At 41.7% G+C, this 19,579-nt stretch overlaps 2 protein-coding genes across 2 annotated transcripts in view; both read left to right on the top strand.

Moving 5' to 3' along the window:
• The window catches only part of EFCAB3 (EF-hand calcium binding domain 3), a 150,517-nt gene extending 149,283 nt beyond the window's left edge, over positions 1-1,234 (top strand). Inside the window, exon 45 of the mRNA XM_043465601.1 lies at positions 763-1,234. Within this exon, the coding sequence (XP_043321536.1) occupies positions 763-1,089 (327 nt within the window). The 3' untranslated portion in view covers positions 1,090-1,234. The remainder of the gene's footprint in view (positions 1-762) is intronic.
• Positions 1,235-5,340: 4,106 nt separating this feature from the next.
• On the top strand, positions 5,341-16,359 carry METTL2A (methyltransferase 2A, methylcytidine). The gene is made up of 9 exons (XM_043465560.1): positions 5,341-5,462; positions 5,668-5,759; positions 7,626-7,981; positions 9,052-9,101; positions 9,440-9,500; positions 11,211-11,350; positions 13,188-13,294; positions 14,656-14,721; positions 15,580-16,359. Exons 1-9 carry the CDS (start codon positions 5,353-5,355, stop codon positions 15,732-15,734), a joined length of 1,137 nt encoding a protein of 378 aa, XP_043321495.1. The 5' UTR covers positions 5,341-5,352; the 3' UTR covers positions 15,735-16,359.
• The last annotated feature ends 3,220 nt before the right edge of the window (positions 16,360-19,579 follow it).

The following is a 19,579-nucleotide window of genomic DNA, read 5'->3' as shown; positions in this document are numbered from 1 at the left end:
AGGGCTTGATTACAGCAACAACACCTGACTTGCCTCTCCTCAAAGTTAACTCTTAGTGATACCCTAGGGCCTGGACTCCCCTACCAGCTCTGGGATGAATTGCCTTGGAGCATTTGTTATGCTATCTCCTCTCCCTGGAATAGTTTCCCATGGCCACCTACTCCCTAGATTTAATCAAATCCCTGTGGGCCTCCGGGCTTCCCTGGTGGATCAGAGAGTAAAGAATCTGCCTGCAATGCTGGAGACCTGGGTTCGATCCCTGGGTTGGGGAGGTCTCCTAGAGAAGGAACAGGTACCCACTCTAGTATTCTGGCCTGGAGAATTCCATGGACAGAGGAGCCTGGAGGGCTACAGTCCATGGGGTCTCAAAGAGTCGAACACGACTATTTTCATTTCATTTTTCTTGTGGACCTCCTTAGCGCAGCATCTTCTCCTTCCCTGCCCTAGGCTGGACAGAGTGCCATCCTTGTCACTTCTGTTGTACTAAGAGCCCATCTCCATCCCACATTTCCTCCTTGTTTTAGTCTACCGTGTTTTTAAATTCTTATAAAAGTACTTAATATCTCACTACTCCTAAGTAATACATTTTCATTGTCCATCAACTCCTAACTCATGTGTCCTCAAGAGGCAATACCTAATATATAAATTCAGTGACTTGCAAGTAACATTGAAAAAATAACCTTTGGGGTATCTAGAATTGTGGTCCAGAAACCAAAGATATTTTGAGGTAACTACTCATAAACTACTTCTCTCTCACTGCAGGTAAAGAGAGCTACAGACACCTATAACTTGGGAATTGCCCTTGAGCACCGGAAACAAATGCTAAACCTCTGGCGGAAAATTCGAGGAGATTTGATTGGAATAGAGAGTAAAAACGAGTCCTTTTATGACACCTTTTCTACTTATACATGGTCCTGGAATGTCTGCCAAGAATTACTTTCCCCGAAGGACCTAAAGTTATACGATGCCCACATGAACAGAAATGCCTTCCACAACTCTGTATTCTCATCCTCTCCAGATATCAGTGAATGTGACACAGACACAGGAAGAAAAAGAAAACGGAAAGGCTTCAAGGGCTTTCGACAATGAAATTTCTACGTTTTCTGAACAGCTCATCGCAAACTACTTTTTCATAGATAATCAAAATTATTCTTGCTTTTGCCTAATACATCCTTAGCAGCTGGAAATGTTGACATCTTTTGAATTCTGACCAGTAAAAAAGTTTTAAGTCATAGTACAGTTTCCTTTCCTAATTCTTAACTGGTAAATAGATGCCTCAGGGTGATTTCTCTAGCAACCAGCTGCACTCTGCTGCCCCCACCTGGGGCACCTCAAAGCTGCCTGAGCCTCAGCAGGAAGGATAAAAGCAAAGATGGTACTTAACACAGGGCTGCCCTCTGACCTCCTAACAGCCCTCTCAGCAATAAGCATCTGAGTTTATGTAACTTAAGTGGCATTCTTTTTGTTTGTTTGTTTGTGAAAGAGGCCAGAAGCAGCAGATGACAATGACCTTTCAGTTTCAGGGAATAATTTTGCAATCCCCTAGGGAACGTTGATTAGATCTGAGTTTTCCTAAAGATCCTAATCCTGATCCCCTGGATTACTCTGAAAAACAGCTGATCTCATACCCTCTTTCTTGGTGAGGTGTTGCAATTTTTTATTGTGGAAAAATGTAAATACCATAACATTTATTATTTTAACATATTTAAGTGTATATAATCCATTACTTTTTCTCTTTTAGAAAAAGGAAAATACATGTTCCACACTGATGGAGACAGTGGCTTATAATGTAAAATTATAACATGGCCAGGAAAAAGTAATGAAGACAGCAAAGGCTCCCAAAACTGTTCAAGAAATAAGCCTGAAGTAATTTTTTGTTACCTTGAATATTCAAAACTGTCTAAAATATTTGCGACTTTTTATAATTCTTATGATTGGGACAAAAATAAATAACATTATCTATGCAAAAAACAAAACTTACAGTTTGACAAGAGTTTTTTGGGGTTTTTTTTTTTGGTATGGCTGTGTGAGTATAACAGGAAAACCTAAGAGATTTCATTTGGATGCCAAAATATTAGAATTCCTGGGATATTTCCTTGGATCAATGGGATAACAGGACAGAATATTTTTAAGTAGATCTGTCCTGGAAAATCTAGGATACATTCTATTAAAATTATTCTTAACAGAAATGCATTCTATTAAATTATCACATACTGTTGACAACAGCATAAGTTGGCATCTCTCTGATGGAATGCAATATAGCAACAGGTACTCAGCCCGTTCACCAGTTATTTCCTGAGTTACATACTGTGTGCTGGATCCTGTTCTCAGACCTAGATATGTAACCATGAACAGACAGATAAAATGCTCTGACCAAAGAGTAAGGGCAGGAAAAGGGGGCAACAGAGGATGAGATGGTTAGATAGCATGACCAAATCAATGGATGTGAGTCTGAGCAACTCCAGGAGATAGCAAAGGACAGGAAAGCCTGGCATGCTGCAGTCCATGGGGTCACAAAGAGTCAGACATGACTTAGTAACTGAACAACACAGAGCTTCATAACAGAGCTAATTATAACCATTGACTCAGCACTTCCACTTCTAGAAATTAATCCTAAAGAAATAATAATGAATGTACAAAATGATTTAGTTATAAGGATTTTTCTTATGGTGAATGTTTTACTAAAAAGAAACTAAGAAACAAAGTAGCCTAATTGTCCAGTACATCATGGTATAACTATACAAAACAATACCAGGGTCATTAAAATGATGTTGGAAAAGATACTTCAAATAAAAGAATAATATTCACAACTGCAAAGCAGACTACAGCTCCTAAAAGGAATGAAAGAACTTTACGGAGTTGTTCTAAAACTTAATTATGATTGAACCCAGGTCTCCAGCATTGTAGGCAGACTCTACTGTGTTAGCCACCAGGGAAGCCCCTAACTAGGATGGTGTTGCACAAATACATATTTTTATGAAAACTCATCAACCTGTACATTTTAAGTGGATGAATTTAATTGTCCATTTTACCTCAATGAAACTGTAAAAAATCAGGGAGGGGCACAAAGTAATTTGTTCTAAAACTATTTAACTTAAAAATTATTTCTATAAACAAGAAACACTGGAAGGATATAAATCAAAGTGTCTAACGGGCTAAACTAAGGATGGGGTATGATATTTTCTTTTCTTCTTTTGCCTTATCTATATCTTCTAAATGTTCTACAGTAATCATATATTTATTTGCAATAAGGAAAAAAATCACAAAAGCTGTTTTAAATTTAACATTGTTAAAGCAACTTATTCAATATATAGGACTGCTACAAAGGCTGTCCAGGGTCGATGAAACGTTAAAGAGAGCAAATTAGGACAGTAGGATCCCTTCACCAGTCTTCAGTTCCAGAGCACATGCTTACACAGCCCAGAACCTTCCACTGATTGGAACTGAAAGAAAAGCCTAAACAATTAACTACCTCAGTCCAGGGTTAACACTCAAGGCCATAATCCAGAATGAAATTTCTCAACCTTTCCCAGCTTTGAACCCCTGCCACCCACTGAGCTGGAAGAATTCTCATTACTCACCAGCAGAGGGACCCTTAGCTCCTCTGAAAGGTAGTTCTTGCTGACTCTACAGTCTGATACCATGAAGGATTGATAGACAAGTCTTCAAAATTCCTTCTGAAATATTATTGTAGGTGCTTCAAAAGATGGAGACCAACCAAAGATAATTGTCTAAAAGTTAAAATTAAGATACTTTATCACATCTTATTTAAAAGCCCAACTTGCTTGACACTTGAAGTGAATAATTGGAACTAATATAGCAAGTAACTTCAAGTGAAGACAGAGTGAGCTATCTGGAAGAAAATATGCAATAGGACTGTTGATCGGCACCACAAATCTTTCGGTGTGGGGAGAGAAAAGAAAGAAACCTGTAGATGACAGAACAAGATATCAAGAATAAATACGAACCAACTACCTTATTTACAAACAACTGACCTTGAGAAAAGATAAAAATTCTTGTACTTGCTTTTTGGAAAGGAGCTTTTGTTCAAAATGTTTCAAAAGACCATGAGAATGGCAAAACAATGCTGTTTTCAAATAAACTACAAGTTCTTTCCTATCTTACCTTTTTTATTCACTCCTGTCTTTTTCTTTGTGATTTAGGGTTTGTTTCCTTTTTTTTTTTTTTTTGGTGGGAAAGTTATAGAATCATCGCTCCCTTTGGTTTTGCCTATGGAAAGACTTGGGTTTCCCTGGTGGCTCAGTTGGTAAAGAATCCTCCTGCAATGCAGACTCAGGTTCAATCCGTGGATGGGGAAGATCCCCTGGAAAAGGGAATGGCTACCCACTCCAGTATTCTTGCCTGGAAAATCCCACTGACAGAGGAGCCTGGTGGGCTACTGCCCATGTGGTTGCAAAAGAGTGAGACACGACTTAGCGACTAAACCACCACCACCACCATGGAAAGATTCAGCAACAAGCTATCACTAGTTACCAGTGTGCTAAACCTAGAACTATATTACTTAAATAACTAATCCCTTCTCTTCTTCCAAATGATAGTCATCCCTCTTCTGGAAATCTTCTCAATTAACTTTATCTTATATTGACAGCATACTTTCTTCTTTTGTACGTTTGTAGCAATTATAGAAACAAATGTAAGGCTGAAAATGTATTAATATAACTATAAATGTGTATGTATTACAATTCTGATTGTGCAAATAAGCTTTCATATGAATAATTCAAAAAGTTAGGTGGTGGGGTTACACTTTTAAACTTGTCCTTGGATATTTGATTTGAGGGTTAAACTTCGTGTTCTCGAAATTCATTTCATATCTTTCTCCAGAAAAAGTGTGGGGATACACACACACACACACACACACACCCACCACACACTTTTTTCTCTCCTTTTTCACACTGAAAATCTGGAAAACTACCCTATTTCCTCACCCTGCTTGCTATTTTTCTCAATTATTTTGGCCATTGCTCTACAGTAGAGCTAGGTAATTATTTAATTATTAAAGTGATTTAAAATTTTTCCTGTCTTACAACTTAAAAGAAACTGAGAACCCGTTAGAGCATCCTAGAATTAAAAGGAGGCTCAAGTCGAACGTCTACCACTTTCTCGCCCGCCTGTTGAAGGACTAAAGACTCTGGGGTGAAAACCCGCTGACTCTCCTTCCCAAATAGATCCGTCCCACCAGGCAGAGGCCGAGCGCCGCCGCGACGGGGAACTTTACAGCTGCCCCACCCGGCCTCCGTGTTTTCCCGCCCAGACCCCGCGATTTCCGAAAGGGGTGTGGCCTGCAGAACGTTCGCGCGTGAGGGGAAAGTAGGTGTTTCCGATTCCGGTGTCATGGACGGCTCCTTCGCTGAAGGCGATCCTGCCGCGGTCTGCGGAAAGAGGCAGCAGTTCGGGAGTCGGTTTCTGAGCGACCCCGCTCGCGTCTTTCACCACAATGCCTGGTAAGTGCCCTACCCTTCGCCCGGCCTGCGGTTCGCCCTCATTCCCAGCGCCGCAGAGCACTCTGAGAAGGCCCTAACCGCCGACCAGAGTCCTGCGGGCCTACTCTTGGCGCTCTCCTCCCGTGGAAGAGGCGCTGCGGGGCCAGCGACTCCCTGCCCGCGGCGAAAACCTGAGGCGCCTAAGCTGCCCATTTAATTTTCCCAGGGACAACGTGGAGTGGTCGGAGGAGCAGGCCGCGGAGGCAGAGAGGAAAGTCCAGGAGAACAGTACTCAGCGGGTGTGCCAGGAGAAGCAAGGTGCGCCCAGGTGGACCCTCAGTGGTATTGACAGCCTGCTTCCTGCTGGACGTGCTCTCAGGAGAGGCCAGAGAACCGAGACCCCGAGAGTCTTTGTTACTGGTCTGAAACAGAACTGGGATAGAACGAGAAGGGGAGGGGTTGGGGAAGGGCTGTGCCTTGACATCTTGTTAGGGCATAAAGGGTGTTTTGGTTTTGCTTTTTTGTTTGGAAGAGGATAACTGTATCTCAATAGCATTTTCTAGTGACTAAAGTCTTAAATTATGTTGACTAGACCTGTATCAGTATGACTGGCTGTGGCAACATGAGTGTCTTAGAGGATATACTTTGTATATCATTACATTTTGCCCGAGGAAATGTTGCCATTACAGCTGGATTCAAGTGGTCAGATTCTAAATAATGGGGGGTGGGGGGCGGCTGGCTAATGAATCGTGAGTTATGTGTCTTTTCCTTGTGTGTTGACTATGAGGTGGTAAGGCTTCTGCAAAGGAAGGATGGATGAATCAGAGTGGAAATAAGTCTGGCCAAAGAAAAAGGCCTCTTCTGAAGAGGTGGATGATTTCACTGAAAAATACCCCTAGTTAGTAAAACTAGGACTGGTTGGGCCTGTGTTCTAAGTGACAGTTGAAGGTGGCACTAGAAATTGCAGAGTCGTACCCACTGAAATAGTTCTGAACAAGTAGAACAGTCCAGTTATGAAATATTATTAACCTTACATAGTTTGACAAAGACTACATCAAAGCAAATTAAGGTTGAGAGGGATTTTGAAAATCATATAGTCCAATATCCTCTTTTTACAGTTAAAGAAACTTGGACTTCAAGACATTAAGTGCCTTGCCCAGAGGTAAGCAGTTTAGTTAGTAGCGGTGGAATTGAGATCCAATTTCTTAGGTTTTTATTCTTCTATTACACTAGTCAAGGCCCTGTATTGGCAAAGAGCAGAAAGCTAAAATCTAGTTATAAGCCAGTGTTTTCTCAAAAATAAATAAGTAAAACTGAAATCTAGGACTTCCTTGATCACCTTGAACAACACAGGTTTCTTTTAAATTGTACATACTTTAGTCTATACTGTCCTCTATCATCAGATCTCTTCTCACCTGAACACTTTTCCTCTTGTCATCATTTTCTATTTCCATGTTTAGTATCTGTTAGTAGTGAATTCATTTCTGGGCTCCACACTAAAGAACCACAGATATAGGAATATAATGTAAAGAAGATACAGTATCATACCTATATCATAACCATTTACTTCACATGGGGAATAACTGAAGAACCTGGGACATTTAGCTTGTAAAAGAGGTTTTAGAAAGGGAAATAATTGCTCTCAAATACGAAAGAGCTGTTCTGTTTGGCCCTGAGAGATAGTACGACCTTTTGACCATAAATGATTAGACAGGTTTTTTGCTTAATATTGAAAGTGAAAGTGAAGTAGCTCAGTCGTGTCCGACTCTTCGTGACCCTGTGGACTGTAGCCCACCAGGCTCCTCTGTCCGTGAAACTCTCCAGGCAAGAATACTGGAGTGGGTTGCCATTTCCTTCATCCAGGGGATCTTCCCGACCCAGGGATCGAACCCAGGTCTCCTGCATTGCAGGCAGACGCTTTAACCTCTGAGCCACTAAGAGCCATCTAAAGATGTGGGAGGAGAATTGATAGTAAGTTTTCTTGGTAGAAGTTGAACTCCCTGGAAGGACAAGATACAGAGCAAATTCAAGTGTGATAGGACAAAATGACCACCAGCTCTGAGACTGAGGCTCTACTTGAGTATAACTTTTTGTATAAAATTTGGTGAAGCAGGGTGATAATTTATATTGTATACAAATAAAATTGAGAGATGGTTCTTAAAATTCTTTCTTAAATATTTACAGTTGATTATGAGATCAATGCCAACAAATACTGGAACGACTTCTACAAAATCCATGAAAACGGGTTTTTCAAGGATAGACATTGGCTTTTTACTGAATTCCCAGAGCTGGCACCTAGCCAAAATCACTTGAAGAATTTGCTCTCAGAGAATAAGAGGAGTGAAGTATATGAATACTATAGAAGTGGTGAGGATGGATCTGATTTAATAATGGAAGAACAGCACAGTTGTTCTTCTATTAGCCTTGGAGATAAGACACAGCCACCTCTTATGGAAGAGAGTGTAACTCAGAAACTCCGTCACCTGGAAATCTGTGCTAATGAGTTTCCTGGATCCTCAGCAACCTACCGAATACTCGAGGTAACCTCCCTTTATTGTCCTGGCAGTGGGGTTAGCAAGGCTGTCTTATGCACAGAGGGTGGCAATAGAGAGGCTGAGCCCCAAAGTAACTTCTGATGATGAAGTTGACTAGACTCACCTCTTTTATGTCGGCCTGGAATCACCTGCATTTTTGTGCTATTGAAATGTCCTAGATGCAGACCAGCTGCCTTGGTCATGACAAACAAAGATAGATCACCTGAAGTGCTACCTGGGAACATTATATTTTGTCCAAAAGTTGCCATCTAGTAGAGAGTCCCAGGTCAGAAGACAACTTCTGTTACTTCTGATACACTTATGAGATGGAGAGGTTAGTTAGGATGATGCCTGCTTTTCAGGTGTGGGAGATTTCTTGTCTTCTCAGTCTGGATATATGGTAGAGGCTCGGCTAGACCTGAAAAAGAAAAGTGTGCACTGTAAAATGAATATTCACAAAAGTGACTACACACTCCACCTGAAGCTGATTAGTTTTGGGACTGAGTTCTCTGGCATGACTTTGTGCTAGTCCCTTATCCTCCCCAAGCGGAATGGGACTTCTGCCTCATAGTTATTACTAGGGTTAATTGAGATAATGTATATATAATGGCTGAGGATAGCGTCTGACACAGAGTAAGCTCTTAGTAAATGGTGCTATTTTCGTTATTACCACACCCAGCACTGAATTTAGGACAGTGTTGCCGTGGTTCCCCTCATGACTTTTTCAATCCAGCCTACTAGAAACGTGTTTCCAGTAATGGTATAGTGGAGCTCAGTAAGAAAATACTCTGTTTACAGGACCATTTGCCCAAACTCAAAAAGTAAAAGCAGCCTGTGCTCTTTTTCCCAGACCAGGTCCCATCCTGCTAATAAAAGCCCATATTCTCGTCTACTGTGGCTACCTCTTTAAGGGTTCCTGAGGTCACGGGCAGGGAATGTCATGATTACTCTAGCTCTGGTCACTACACCTTTCCTAATACAGTAAGACAAATTGTCTATTGTTGATTATTTATTTACTTTAGGGAATTCTTTGGGAATTCTGTGATTAATAATTCATTTCTGATTTCTGTCTGCAGGTTGGTTGTGGTGTGGGAAACACAGTCTTCCCAATTCTACAAACTAACAAGTAAGGTTTGTTGTAAAGTTTAACAGCATGTCAGCAAAGAAAAAAGTGATGCATTATTGTTTCTTGGAACTCTTATTCTATTCAAATGGTAACAGCAATTATTGGGAACTGTGGGTTACAGGAGATTAGATGTCTACATTATCCATTTATGGATTGTTTTGACTTAATTGACTTATAAGTTATCTTTGTCATCAAGGAAAGTAGTGAATGTTAAACCTGTTACTTTGTTAACATGTGGTGCCTTTGATATTTTAACTCTGCTGCATAGTAAAGAGAATAGACATAATCCAGTTTGTAATCTAATTCCTCTGCTGTGGTTTTTTTCTTGCCCATTTCAGTGACCCAAGCCTCTTTGTTTACTGTTGTGATTTTTCTTCCACAGCTGTAGAACTTGTCAAGGTAAGTCCAGTGCTCCTATCAGTAATTTTCACTGACTTCAGGGGAAAAGGGCCTCATAAAAATCAAGGTCTCTATTTGCTTATTGTGCTGTGGTCTGAAATAGTCTGGAGTAGAGGAATTGGCCAAACATGGTGATGGAACCTGATGCTTTCCTGCTGTGGAACTTTGGGCAGGTCTCTTGACCTTCCTAAAGTCATGTTTTAAGGACTGAAATGAAATGATTGTTTCATTTAGGATTGAGTTACAAGTTACAGAAATTTGTAGACAAACGCAGCTGATTAAAGGGAATGTCATAGATCTAAAGGGCATGTGGTGTAGCCAGGACTAAAACTCAGTCCTGACAAAGTGTCAGGTACCAAAGACACACTGGTGAGATGCTGCCACCCTCTTCTTCTGTCACAGCGCCTCCCTCAAGGTCATGGTGTTTTCCCTCTCATTGCCCATTTGCCTTTTGCTTCCTTTTTTTCTTTGCAGCCAGGTTTTCTCTGATAGGTTTTTCCTGGTTTTATACATGGTCTAATATACTTGCCCCTCTCAGTCCCTTATAAGTCTCCCCTCTTCGGGTTTTCCCAGAACCTCACCTGAATGACAGTGTCTTGATTCCAGAGTCCCCAGAAAGTCTGATTGACTCAGCTCAGCTGACCATCTACTTGCCCTGTTAATTAGCTGTGACCAGTGAGGAACATGGAGAAGGCAGTGGCACCCCACTCCAGTACTCTTGCCTGGAAAATCCATGGACGGAGGAGCCTGGTGGGCTGCAGTCCATGGGGTCTCGAAGAGTTGACTGCAACTGAGTGACTTCACTTTCACTTTTCACTTTGATGCATTGGAGAAGGAAATGGCAACCCACTCCAGTGTTCTTGCCTGGAGAATGCCAGGGACTGAGGAGCCTGGTGGGCTGCCGCCTATGGGGTCGCACAGAGTCGGACATGACTAAAGTGACTTAGCAGCAGCAGCAGTGAGGAACAAAATCACATTTTTGGAGAAGAGAGATGTAGATAGGGAAGTTACCCTAAAGCATGTGTTACAATCATGTATGATGCTCCTAGCATAGGAGCTCAGGGATTGGTAATGTTTCTGGTTGGCTTTTTTTTTTTGTCTTGCCACTCGATTTGCGGAGTCTAAGTTTCACGACCAGGGATGAGACCTGGGTCCCTGGTGGTAGAAGTGCCGAGTTCTAACCCCTGGACCACCAGGGAATTTTAATTCTGAAACTGTTCTTAAGGGCCTATACCAGATGAATAGTGAGACTTTTTAAAATTAGTTTAATGATAATAAATTGTAGGTTAAATCTTCCACATCCTGGAGAGAGAGATTTTCCTGGAGAATTCTATGATCTGTGTAATATGCTGTAGTGGGAGTTGCTTTAAATCATGCTTTTTCAGTATGTTTTGTTTTCCTACTTATGAGGTTTCTCTTTGCCCTTTTGGTTACTTACCGTCCTCATTTTTTTCCAGTTCTCAGATCTGACTCCTCATCAGAATAAAGACTAGAAGTAAAGCAGTCAGGAATGTACCATTTTAAACATACAAGTTAGATTCCACAGGCTCCTAGAGTTGTTCCTGCTTCTTACCCTAAGAGTAACAATGTTTACTGTAATGGCTAGAGCTATCTCCCTCAGTGGGAAGCAGCAGGGATTATGTTTAAAGCAAGATGGTTTTTCTTGAGGCTATATGAACATTTTCTAACCTCTCTTCCGTCTCTCTGCAGACAAATTCAGCATATGACCCTTCTCGGTGTTTTGCCTTTGTTCATGATCTGTGTGATGAAGATAAGAGTTACCCAATGCCTGAGAATAGTCTTGATGTCATCATCCTTATATTTGTTCTCTCAGCAATCATTCCAGACAAGTAAGTTTTAAGTCCCTTGACTAGTAGCATAGCAAAAACAAAGCTTTGATCAGGGACCTTGATCTCAGAGTTGGAACCTTAATAAAAAGGATTTTATTAATGTTCTGATAGACAGGAAGAAGCTGTATTTCATTATAAGCGATAGAAGCTTCTCAACTACTTTCCTAAGTTTGTCTTGGAGTCCACGTTGGACTCCAAGCATCTAAACCTCTGCCTATTGACTGCAGTGGTCGGTTCTTCTTATGATAATGGTTTAATATCTCCAAAGAATGAGGGAGTCATCTTAGTGTATGTAGTGAAATTTCCTGTTGATGATCACATAGCCTGATATCTTAGAACTGTGAATGCCACAGCTATTCAAGAACATCCCATTATTGGCTTTTTAAATGCTTTAAATAAACCAGGCTTATTATCAGCACAAAATACACAGTGAAACTTAACTCATCAAGTGTTCTCTGATGTTTAAGTTCTTTAGAAAACTTCTCTAGGAAGGAGAATTCCGTAAAATCAAGATTAAAGGAAAGTGGATTGGTTTACCTTAAAAGATAACATTAAAGGCTTCTGGACATAGGCAGCCGGTCATCCCAATGAAGTTGAAATACTGTCTCGAGGAAGCGGCATCAGTTGGGGTGCTTTGGGGGGGTGGGGTGTGATTGACTTTCTCTAGCTCACATTTCCTCTAGGATAGCACTGTGTCACTTGACCTGATGGGAATATTGTGAGTGTGAAATAAGGGCAGATGGAGGACAGCCCAAACAGCCTGGCGTGGTTTTAAACATTAATTGCAGCAGCTTACATGCTGTAAACTTTATATAGTTTCATTTACTTATATATTGGCTGTACTGGGTCTTCATTGCTGCTCGCACTTTTCTCTAGTTCCACAGAGCAGGGACTACTCTGTAGTTGCGGTATATGGGCTTCTAATTGCAGTGACTTCTCTTGTTGCAGAACATGGGTTCTAGAGCACAGGCTCAATAGTTGTGGTGCATGGGCTTGGATGCTTCACGGCATGTGGGATCTTCCCGAACCAGGGGTCAAACCCATGTCTCTTGCACTGGCAGGCGGATTCTTTACTGCTTTACCACGGAAGCCACCAGGTTTTAAACTGACATGGACTGAAACAAAACATTAAAATTAAAAACATTATTAAAAAAAAATTCATTGTTCAGTATTTAAATAGACTTTCATGTGGTTTTTGTAAGTTCAAAGCATTTATACTTCTTAAATAGTTAAAGCTGAAACCTACACTGAGACTCTATATATGGAAAATGCAGTCGGAAGTGTAGAACACTCTGCCCAGAGTACTCATTTGCATACAGATTGTGTCTCCTTGTAAAGTTCTTGAGATTCAGTCCTCATGTAACAGGTGGAAAGAGACAGGCTGCATTCAGAGATCGTGGCCCTAGTGGGCAGGTAGGGTGGGTCAACTAGCAGTCCCCTCGCTGGGTGGTCAGGAGTCCTCAGAGATCCATGGGAGCCCAGTGTGGGGATGGCTTCCCCCTGAGGAGTGGGAAGTGAGCCAGGCAGAGAGCATGTAACTTCCCCCAGGGTGGATCCCTGCTGAAGGAGCAGGCCTCTTCATACTGAAGGTGGTGGATAGAAGCCACGGTTGTAAGCAAACAGCAGAAGGTACATCAAAGGTTTGGGCATGAGCTCAGGTTATAACTGAAACGAGCATAGGAGCTAAGATTTCAGGGGTGATGTATCAGTGTTAGGAAGTCCACTGGCTTTTCCAAATAAAATACAGAGACAAGGGACCTGTTCTTTTTTGTGAGGGGTGTTAGGAGGGGACTCTGTTCTTAAAGAGATCTGATCTTCGTTCCCTGCTGCCCTTCAGGATGCAGAATGCTATCAACAGGCTGAGCAGGCTTCTGAAGCCCGGGGGGATAATGCTTCTGCGAGATTATGGTCGCTACGACATGGCTCAGCTTCGGTTTAAAAAAGGTATTTTTTCCCACTATAATCAAAACAATGGCTTTGCCATCAGTATAGTCTCACAAATTAGTGGAATAAGATAGAGACTCTCGAATTATATAGCTTCATACAGAGAGCCATTTAATACATGATAAGAGTGGTATGTTTTAAGTGTGATATGGCAAAAGATGCCATTAAAAAGTTAAAAGACAAATGACAGATTGAGGACAAATATTTCAGTTAATAGAACAGTAAAGACTTAATATCTATGCTGTTCAAATAGGGCTGCTGGCAAATTGATAAGGGAAAAGACCAGTGACCCACTCGGAAAACAGATGAGAAGTGTTTTAGAGTTGATTTACTGAAGAGTGTATCCAAATGGCCAAAAACAAAACTTCAAGAAAATGGAAACAGCAGTGAGATACCTGTTGCTGGCTGACTCAGAGAGAGTGATGTTCCTCCATGAAAGGCAGAAATAGGAATAGATGCAGCCTTTTTTTCTAAAGCATCTTGGTGTTATCTATTCTATCCAACAATCCTTTGGGGATTTATTCAGGAACGAGCACACAGTATGTGTGTAATAAGCAAAACCTTGGAAACAAAGTGACTGCCTCTGCATAGGGTAATGTGTTTTATCACACGGGGTGGACCCCATACCACTGGTCTCGGAGGGGGGGTGGACTTGGCTGTGTGACCAAGTGAGAAAAGCATTGTGTGGGTTGGTATTTTACACTTAATCCTGTGTTTAACAGTAGCTAGGGAAAAATAAGATTACTTTGACATTCAAAAGGTGTAGAAGGATTGATTACACATCAGGTTGTTAAACTGAGAAGGTCAGGGGGCCTTAGCAGCAGAAGGGGAAGTGTGTCCTTGATAAAAACAGTATGTATGGGATCCTATTTATGAGTGTGCATGTGGACACCGTGGAGAGACATGCAAAAGGACAGTCACTGAAATGGGAATAGTGGCTGTCTCAGATTTCCTTAAATTTAGCTATATTCCTTGAATTTTTACTATGTGTTTTTAAAGGGGCAGAAAGCCTCTTAAAAGTTTGCTTTTGTTTTTAAACAAAGTGTTTGTGTTATTTATTTAATGGGGGAGGGAAGGAGAAAACAAGCTATTTTCATCCTGAGCAGAAGTGTAAAATTGGGGGCTGAGAATTACATGTGTTCACTGACACTGAAGTTTGATTGTTCCCCTGGAGCTGCTCTTCTCCAAAGCATCATTCCTTTGTAGGAGAGAGACTGCAGATTGCTGCAAAGTACCAGGGTAGCTTAGAAAAGGATCTGTTCTCTGCCCAAGAAATTGATATCTTGATGCACATTTAATTGACCGTGAAATTCACAGAAGTGCTTTAAAGTTTCTCTGGTCTTTACCACATCCCTCTGCAGGTCAGTGTCTGTCTGAAAATTTCTATGTGAGAGGCGATGGCACCAGAGTGTACTTCTTCACACAAGGTACGACACAAAAGCGCTTGTCTTTGTGCTGACGGCGCCCCCGGGACTGACTTCCATATTCCTCAGTGTGCTTTCAGCAGTGACATCATCTGGTCCCTCAACCTTTTGCAGCCTCTTCCCTGCCCTTCCCCACCCCTCAGCCTACCTCCAGCCACCTAGAACTACTCAAATGTTCTCCCAGTAGGCTCAGCTTATATGAGCCTTTGGTCCCTGCCTTGTTCTTCTGCTGCCTGCTCTTTCTCTCCATCACTTTATCCAAAACAGGACACATGTTCATTTTGCAAGACTGCACTGTAGCTGTTTCAGCTTCAAAGCTGGGTTGTACCTTAGGTGTACCTGAGTTTAAGTGAACCCATGGCTCCCTGGGTTCCAGGTGTAACTCAGAGCTTCTTTCCTCTGCTGCTTGTCCTGCTGCCAGTTTTCACCTCCACCAGTGCCTTATGAATACTTTCTCCCTGGGCCTTCTGTCAGGTCACATACTTTTCTGAGCCTTTAGTGAGTGATGAAACCTCCCCTTTAAAAAAAACAAAGAAACGGCTTTGACATAACATGTCAATTTTTGCATATGATTGTAAGATGTACATAGTACCGTAGAAAATTCTTTCCTGTCAGCTGACTCTTAGAAAGGCTTTCCCGGTGCATTCCAGGCCACCTTTCACACATGGTTTGCCTTCGTCTGCCTAAACAAGGACTTGCTGCTACCAAGCCACTATTGCAATTGTAGCTAAACCATACTGCCCAAATCACTTAAAGTCTATGAGGAAGGACAGCAGTCTCACAGAGGACCATTTAGCATGGGAAGTGGTAGACACGGTGCTTCTTCAGGGGAAAATATATAAACATCTCTTTCCAAACTAGATGAACTGGACACACTTTTCACTACTGCTGGACTGGAAAAGGTTCAGAACCTGGTGGATCGCCGGTTGCAAGTGAATCGAGGGAAACAACTGACAATGTACCGAGTTTGGATTCAGTGCAAGTATCGCAAGCCTCTCGTGTCTAGCACCAGCTGAGAGGCAGGCACCACCTGCTCCTGACTCATAGGCTCGTTGGGCTTTTTAAAATGAACATTCACAAATGGTGTCTTGTTGTTATTGAACCATTCAAGGATTCAAAACAGATTTGAACCTGGGGAGAATTATTTTATATCAAGATTCTAACTGTTTTGCTTCATATTTGTGAAGCCCTGTGATACACTTTTCTCAAGTTTTTTTCTTTTGTGGAGATCTCAAAGAATCTTTCTTGCCATTTTGTAACTTAATAATTGAAATGTTATTCATGGGAATCAGGAATTTATATCCATGTGAAAGTATTATATGATAAAGTGAATGACTGAGTTGCATTAAATTATCTGAGGATTCAGATATGTGGACTAAGCAGTTGATGCATGGAAAGATGAATAAGAGTCTCACTCAGTGATCATCAAGGAAGCAAGCTGGGAAGAATTTCCTGTCTTTGGATGTTCTCCTGACTCAGAAAAACAGCATCAATATAGGGTGTCCCTGTTAAGTATTTGGTTGTGGTCTCTGCTTAACCTTAGTTCCTTGGAATTTTAAGTACTGTTCTCCCCCCATCCCCTGCCCCCATCTTAAGTAACCTGTGTCTAAAAACATTAAAAAGATCTTCACTTTTAGCAAATTTGTGTGTGTGTGTGCTCTTAAATTTTTGACGCAAAAGAAATTGGGAGAATTTTAGGCATTTCACTTCTGAATGTGATCCTACCATCCCTGTTACTTTTTTAATGTGATTGCTACCCTCTCCCACCCCCTTGATTGATTTTTTTCTTCTTTTTTAAAGAACGTATTTATTTGGCTGCTCTGGGTCTTAGTTGTGGCACACAGGATCTTCCATCTTCATTAGCATGTAGGATCTTTTTTAGTTGCAACACGTGGGATCTAGTTTCCCGACTAGGGATCAAACCCAGGCCCCCTTCAGTGGAAGCACAGTCTTAACCACAAGACCACCAGGAAATTCTGCCCTGAATCGTTTTTAAGAGTAAGTTGAAGGATGATGTCCCAACACTACTGTGTATCTTATGTAATATTTTATAATGTGTAGTTCCTGTAACTGAAGATATTCTCCTGTGTCACCAAGTATATCCATCAGAAGTAAAAATTAACATGGAACACTGCCAGCCTCAGATAACCAAGTTTTCCCAATGGTCCCAATAATATCCTTTATCATCAAAAAAGAAAAAAGCCATTGTGTTGCATTTAGTAGTCATGTCTCGGTTTCCTTCAGCCTAGAACAATCTTTGAAGTTTGTTTTCATGACCTTGACATTTGAAGATTAAAGCCTTTGCAGACTGCCCTCAAATTGGGTTTGTTGATGCCTTCCTCGTGATTTGGTTTTAGTTACGTATTGTTGGCAGGAATATCAGAAGTGTTGCTGTTGTGGTATGTGATTTTGAAGTATCTTAAATTGTTGATGTTAACTTCGATCACTTAACTGAAGTGGTGCCTGCTGGGTTTCTCCACTGAAAAGTTCCTAAGGAGTATTTTGTAAGGTAGTGCTTTGAGACTAAATATCCCATTCCTCTTTAAACTTTACCCCATTGTTTAAGCATCTGTTGCTGTTTCTTAGCTAAATTTCTATCATGATGGTAGCCAGGTAGTGTGTTTGAATCCCACATCCTTCCTACACTTTCTGGTTGTCATTCTGCTTAAGGAAGTCTTCCTTTTCTCTATTCATTTACTTACGGATTCATGGGTTTCTGTTTTACTCAGTGCTTATTATACATTGCTATCATTTTGATACTTTGTGATTTTTATGCACATTGTCCCAGATTTGGCCTTTGGGAGCCCCTTCATGTGCTTCTATGACCCTTTGTCATGTGCAAAAAGGAGGCAGAGACTCCACTTTTTAAGGTGCAGAGCACAAGACAGGAGCTGGGAAGATGGAATAAAAACTGTTTCTGTTGTAAATGCTTCAGAGATGCCGAAGGGAATCATTTGGTATATCTATTCTTCATTTCAAAGGACAAATGAACTACCATTCCAGCACTTCAAGCACAAGTTGTTCCAGGCTCATCATGTACCTTCTCTGTCTCAGTCTGAACCAGCCATGTCTCCCCAAGGAGTTCTAGTTTCATTAGAAGAGCAGGGTGTTTAGAAACCAAGCTAAGGGTGCTCATCGCTATTGGGTGCCTGTTCCCTGGCCCCCTCAGTGGATGAAGCATAGGGATATATGAGATATACATACTTGAATCTGTATTCCTCTACTTAAATATGTATTGAAAACCATCAGTTCAGACAAATACTTTTGATTCCAGTCCAACACCACAGGATTTATTCTAGTTTCTATTTTGTCTCTGTACTTGTTCACTTTTCAACAGTCACCAATGCCCATAATCCTAAACATAATGGGCTAATCCCCTCAGGAAATTTATGACCAACCTAGACAGCATATTAAAAAGCAGAGACATTACTTTGCCAACAAAGGTCCGTCTAGTCAAGGCTATGGTTTTTCCAGTGGTCGTGTATGGATGTGAGAGTTGGACTGTGAAGACAGCTGAGTGCCAAACAATTGATGCTTTTGAACTGTGGTGTTGGAGAAGACTCTTGAGTCCCTTGGACTACAAGGAGATCCAACCTAAAGGAGATCAGTCCTGGGTGTTCATTGGAGGGACTGATGGAAGCTGAAACTCCAATACTTTGGCCACCTCATGTGAAGAGTTGACCCATTGGGAAAGACCCTGATGCTGGGAGGGATTGGGGGCAGGAAGAGAAGGGGACAACAGGATGAGATGGTTGGATGGCATCACCGACTCAATGGACATGAGTTTGAGTAAACTCCGGGAGTTGGTGATGGACAGGGAGGCCTGGCGTGCTGCGATTCATAGGGTCGCAAAGAGTCGTACACAACTGAGTGACTGAACTGAACTGAATCCCCTCACATATAACCATTTTTTTATATGTCACCTATAACCCAGCCAGCCAAGGGGGTGCCTCCAAAAAGGTTGTCATCCACATGGCAGTGATAGGACTCTCCGTGGAGGAGATTTTCTGCCATAGTGCTGGCTGGCATCAACACCACCACGACAAGCTGGTGGTGACAGATGCTGTGATTGAGAAATTTGCTCCAATGAAGAGGGAAACAAGATGAACAAGGACCACTTAGGGATGGTTTTTTAAGGTGTGTTGGAGAAAACCAAAGAATTAGCATATCTATGTGCCAAGAAGTGAAAAAATTTGGTGGAGTTTAAGAGGTTTCAACTAGTTATAAAAAGGCTTTTATTTATTGTGGTCTGACACTTCAGTTAAGGCAACTTTTCTCACAAGAGAAAAATTATAGTTTGGAGACTATTTGGTACACCTGATCATTGGCTTTAATTTTTAATTTTTCTGGCTCAGATGTTAAAGAATCCACCTGCAATGCAGGAGACCCGGGTTTGATCCCTGGGTCAGGAAGATCCCCTGCAGAAGGAAATGGCTACTCACTCCAGTGTTCTTGCCTGGAAAATCCGTGGAGAGAAGGAGCCTGGCAGGCTACAGTCTATGGGGTTGCAAAGAGTCAGACACGACTGAGCGACTATTTCCTTTCCTTTTATTTTTGGCTGTGCTGGGTCTTCATTCCTGTGCGGGCTTTTTCTCTAGTACCGGCAGGCAGGGGCTATTCTCTAGTGGTGCACAGGCTTATTGTGATGGCTTCTCTTGTGGCGCACAGGCTCTAGGGTGCATGGGCTTCAGTAGTTGTGGCAGCTGAGCTCTAGCGCACAGGCTCAATAGTTGTGGTGCAGAGGCTTAGTTACTCCATGGCATGTGGAGTCTTCCCAGATCAGTGATCAAATGTGTGTCTCGCGTTGGCAGGTGGATTCTTTACACTGAGCCACCAGGGAAGCCCAGAAACAGTTTTTATT

Source organism: Cervus canadensis, chromosome 1 (genome assembly GCF_019320065.1).
Source record: "Cervus canadensis isolate Bull #8, Minnesota chromosome 1, ASM1932006v1, whole genome shotgun sequence".
In the NCBI taxonomy this organism is placed as follows: domain Eukaryota; kingdom Metazoa; phylum Chordata; class Mammalia; order Artiodactyla; family Cervidae; genus Cervus; species Cervus canadensis.
This window is presented reverse-complemented; position numbering and strand designations above follow the sequence as displayed.

What these genes read in the sequence shown, in the direction of transcription:
- METTL2A (XM_043465560.1), top strand. Translation starts at nt 5,353, where the DNA reads ATGGACGGCTCCTTCGCTGAAGGCGATCCTGCCGCGGTCTGCGGAAAG. An exon ending in GTCTTTCACCACAATGCCTG is followed by an intron (nt 5,463 to 5,667) that starts GTAAGTGCCCTA and finishes TAATTTTCCCAG; the next exon opens with GGACAACGTGGAGTGGTCGG. An exon ending in CCAATTCTACAAACTAACAA is followed by an intron (nt 9,102 to 9,439) that starts GTAAGGTTTGTT and finishes TGCCCATTTCAG; the next exon opens with TGACCCAAGCCTCTTTGTTT.